The 4,858-nt window shown below is 44.3% G+C and overlaps 1 protein-coding gene across 1 annotated transcript; it reads right to left on the bottom strand.

The window, feature by feature from the left end:
- Positions 1–3,299: 3,299 nt before the first annotated feature.
- LOC127758237 (receptor-like serine/threonine-protein kinase SD1-8) lies at positions 3,300–4,646 on the bottom strand. Its single transcript, XM_052283865.1, has one exon. The coding sequence runs from the start codon at positions 4,644–4,646 to the stop codon at positions 3,300–3,302; it is 1,347 nt and encodes a 448-aa protein (XP_052139825.1).
- Between the last annotated feature and the right edge of the window lie 212 nt (positions 4,647–4,858).

Genomic DNA, 4,858 nt, shown 5'->3' with positions numbered 1-4,858 from the left:
AATCCCTCTATTAAGGGACTCCGTTTCATTTTTTTTGTTCCACCAAAAATATTTCACCTAGTGTACTCGTTTTGTTTCACTATGTATAGATTAAATGTTGCAGTGAATTGAAACATCCTTTCACTATTTGCTGAAACATTGTTTTATATATGGTAAAACAATACCCATTTTTTCAAACCATTTGTTTCATACGTTGTAGAAAAATGTTCCATAAGTTGATTTGGTTGTGTTTCAGCTTTTTAAACGATTAAAACATTTTTGATCTACTTAGTGAAACAATTTCGATCTACTTGGCGGAACAACGCGCAATATTTAAAAATAATTCAATAATAAGCTAAATATTTTTTTCGTTGGATTATATCCATGTGTGGTCTTGTGTTAAAGATTTAATTGTAACGATTTAATGGTGCTATCGGATTATGCTTTGTATAGATAATTTAAGTGAAAAAATAGTTTTAAAGTTTGCTTAGAAAGTTTTGCAATGCATGCATGATGACATATGATGGCGTGGGCCCCATATTTTTCTAAAAAAAAATCTAGCGCCAGATGTGTTGTCTTTCCATAACAATAAATTTAGTAATTCTAGAAACTTCGTCACACAATCTGGTATGACACTAAACAAAGCATACCTGTGAAAATTTTGTACAGTTAACTTATGGACGAATCACATAGGCCCAATATGTTGTTTACTGCAAGATACACATGTTTTTTACTCCCTCCAACTTTTAGAATGTTTCCTACAAATTCAGGAGCATGAGAAATGTCCATATTGCCCCTGATTAAACATTCATCCACCTTCTGATTGTACTTAAACAAGCCATAATTAAACATACAGTATTGATGAGGCTCTATATAGAAACATACGGACCATACTAGAGGGGTTAGGTATATCTCTATCTCTACTATTATAAAAATTGAAGATGTTTTTATACGTACTTTAGTACGTTATCCGTGTTTGAGTCGGTTTTTAAATTCACTCACTTTTAGAAATACAAATATGTGTTTGAGTCAGTTTTTAATTTTAAGGTCGTTCGCTTTTTTAAATACAGAAGGAGAGTCGTATAATAAATCTCTCTAAAAAAACTCGCATGCTAATTTGAGACAATTACCGTCCATGATTTTGTAAAAATAAACAAATCGAAGCGAATTCCCATGATGAATTTCACCTTAACTAAATTGTATAATAATAATTAAAAGAAACTTCACCCGTTACAACGCACGGGCACTTTTTATAGTATATAAATACATAAAAGTCTATTTTTTGACAAACTGTAAATGCTATAAAAGTCTAGTAACTTCAGTGCTGAGTGAGTAATTAAATTCACACATATTTATGATCCTGTATGGTTACATGCATGCGTGGGAATCGTCCAAGTTTAACATTCCAGGTAGCCTCTAAAATTATCCATGTCTACTCGTGCAACTAAGTGCCTCAAACTAATTTAATATTATTAGTTTGCCCAGTTTACACTTCCACTTTTCCTTCGAGCTCGTGTACTGCCTCTTGCATGAGAAGCAACTCATCATCCAGATTTACATGGTGCGTTAATTAATATGTGACTAAAACTATAGGTCTTCTTTGCAACACTTTTTTTTTGCAAGGAACATTACATTACTAATTTTCGCTGTATTAAATATAGGATACTGCACATACATATGCATACCTTAGCGAAAATACTGCATATATACAATGCTCTATATGGAAAGAAATCCCTAAAACATGGATAGTCTTAATTAAGTAGATAAGGAAGGAGTCCCTGAAAAAGATATGAAACCTAGTCTAATTTTGAGCCGACAAAGAATGCTTGGACAGTGTCCTAACTTGTTGCCAAGTTGACCAACTTGCAATTTGAAAATGTGGACGGACAACTGAGGGGTGTAAATTCAACACCTCTCAACAACCACGACATAGCATGCTAATTAGGGTCTTGAGGAGATAGTCATTTAGGTCTCGACGAGAGCTTTCCCTTCTTGTATCATGCACTTTATAGGCATCCATATATATATACACAACCTAAATAGGACGTAGGGTTATTACCCTAAGGTGCCCAAAGTATAGAAAAACCTTTATCTCTTTGTTTTTTTCCCCTTTGCGCTTATAAGGACCAACGAATCTTAGTCTTGTCTATGGTTTGCAATTTGGAAACAGGGTTTTTTTGCCAGTGGGGGGAGGCAAAAGAACCAAAATCACCAAAATTTTGGTATTTTTCGGCCGCATATTTTTTAAAATTTGACAAATTTTGGATGAATTTGAATAAAATTTGACCAGATTCACAAAAACATAGAAAAAAAGGGGAAAATTTCAGGTGAAATATGTGCTTGCCAGTGGGGGCGAAATTACTGAAATTTCATTCTGAAATTGCAATCACTGGTCTTGAATCAAATGGCACTAGATATACATGATACATTTGGTAAAATGTAATAAAAAGTTAACCAGCTACTCCCTCTGTTTTATAATGTAAGACTTTCTAGCATTGCCTACATTCATTTAGATGTTGTATGTGTCTAGATTCATTAACAACTAAATGTATATGGGCAATACTAAAATATCTTACATTGTGAAACAGAGGAAGTACATGTTACTAATGTAGCATGACATCCTTGCATAGATGCATTCATGCATATGATACATCGGCCTTATGGAGCTTGGCGTGGGAGGATGACAAGCGACAACATTGGTCCACCGGTGAAGCTAGTGGTCTGGTGATGGCGGAAGGGGGATGGGCCGGGGGAGGGGAATGAGGGTGGAGATGTTGGGGATGATGGGAAGGGAGGCACAGCCGGTTGGATATGTCCAGCCACAGAAAAAATGATGGATATGCGCTACGGTCTAGATCGCCCCCAAAAATTGGGGATGCGGGGTGTGATTCGAGGGCTTTCCTATAACACGGCCCTAGTAGGACGACCATTTTTGACCTTTCTTTTTCTTCAACCTAAATATTATTTGGGGTTGTATTAAGAGGTCCAGCTAGAGTTGATCTTAGCTAATCGTATTATAACTACCCGGGCATGCATTGCCAGCACGATCCATGAAATCTAGTCATGAAACTATTCCTTTTGAACAATCTATGTCTTTTGTTGCTCCAGCGCGACCTTTTATTTTTTTCTCCTATTGACATGATAATTTTTATTTTCTTTCTTTTTATTGATTAATTAACATGTAACTTCTAGCCTTATCTTGTAAGTATAATACTAGTAAGGACAGGGTTTGAAATGAGAACCTCCAACGATTTAAAGAAATTCAATTTCCCTAAGGATATATAAAGCCACCACATTTATGGAACACCAACAAATCAAAATTAGGTTAAATTACCTGTTTCAGATTTCGCTAGCCGCTGGTAGATGTCCTGGCCATTGTCGATGAAACGTAAATCGACGAAAGGCTTTGTCCACATAATGCACCCACCGCCGCTCAAGTCCGCCGCGGCATACGCCACGCACGAGCAGTTGGCAACGCACCTCGCCCTGCACTCGTCCAGCTTGACGCCCATGTCCACCGACGCGTTGCGCGTGTCAGGGAGCTTCACCCCGCGCAGCACGGCGAACCCGTCCGTGCTGCAGTCGAGCGCCACGTCCCGGCGGCACCCGCCGGAGTACTCCCTCATCGACCACTCCGCCGGCGACGCCGGGCTGAACCCCTTGACGCACCGGCAAATCGACGTCGCGCCGGCGTTGCTGTCGCACAGGCCGAACGCGCCGCACTTGGCGTAGCTGTCGCAGGAGTCCCCCGGCGCCTGGAAGAACGTCTTCCACGCCCGCGTCGCGGCGTCCCACACCAGCCGCCGGACCACGCCGTCGTCGGTCACCACGACGCGGGAGAACGGCGCCCCGGCCTTGGCGACGTAGCCGTAGGTGACCTCCCCCGGGCTGACCGTGAGCTGGAAGCTGAACATGTCCGCGAACGACGCCATCTCCGGGACGCCGTTGAACCTCCTGCCGTTCCACACCCCGGTCCGGTACACCTCGGTGCCATTGCCGTCGAGCACGACGTTCTCCGGCAGCGCCTCGTCGCCGTCGGTGACGTACCTGTAGCTCCCCGGAGAAGGATCGGCGGGGGAGCGCCACGACAGCAGGTACCACTCGGCGCCGGTCCAACGGTTCTTGCCGATCTTCATGCCGGGCAGCAAGGTGTTGGTAGGGTAGTCGAACGACTGCCACAGGGCGGTGCCGGAGCCCTGCCCGTGCACCACCAAGTTGCCGGAATCGAGCAGCCGCGCCGCGGCAGAGGTAGTCGCGGAAGGCGGCGCGGTGGTGGAGGAGGACCACACCACCTTGCCGGAGCCGTCGAGGAGGAGGAGGACGCCGGCGTCGGTCAGCGTCAGTGTGCCGGAGGTGTCGTTGAGAGCGTGGTCACGGTTGGCCACCCAGTGGACGGCGGCGTCCGGCGAGACGGAGAACCAAATCCCGAGATACCTCCTCCTGGTGGTGGCGCCCGCGGGGGAGAAGAAGCCGAGGGTGAAGGACCCGCCGGGGGAGACGAGCACGTCGCCGTCGCTCACGTTGCGGCCGCTCGCCAACACGTCGGAGAACTTGACGGCGGCGGCTGGCGTTCCGGGGACGACGAGGTGGAGCAAGGGCAGAAGTAGGATGAGTTGGAGGACGAGAACATGGTGGTGCTGGTGGCTTAGGGTTGACATCTCTCTCATATGATCACTTGTCAATCTTCTCTAGTCTTTTCTTCCACAGCGCGCGACGTCGCTTAATCGACCCTTTGTAACGTTTTATATATGCATGACTGCATGTAGATATGTGTTTTTCGAGGTGAACTTTTAATATTTCAATAGCTAGCTGCATCCTATGCAGGCCATGTATGCAGTCACTAATTGGTGGTTGGCTTGCCGAGGTCAACACACCTCAT

This window comes from Oryza glaberrima, chromosome 12 (assembly GCF_000147395.1).
Source record: "Oryza glaberrima chromosome 12, OglaRS2, whole genome shotgun sequence".
NCBI lineage: Eukaryota > Viridiplantae > Streptophyta > Magnoliopsida > Poales > Poaceae > Oryza > Oryza glaberrima.
This window is presented reverse-complemented; position numbering and strand designations above follow the sequence as displayed.

Bases quoted from the DNA above. Each gene is read 5' to 3' on its own strand.
- LOC127758237 (XM_052283865.1), bottom strand. From the start codon at position 4,646: ATGAGAGAGATGTCAACCCTAAGCCACCAGCACCACCATGTTCTCGTC.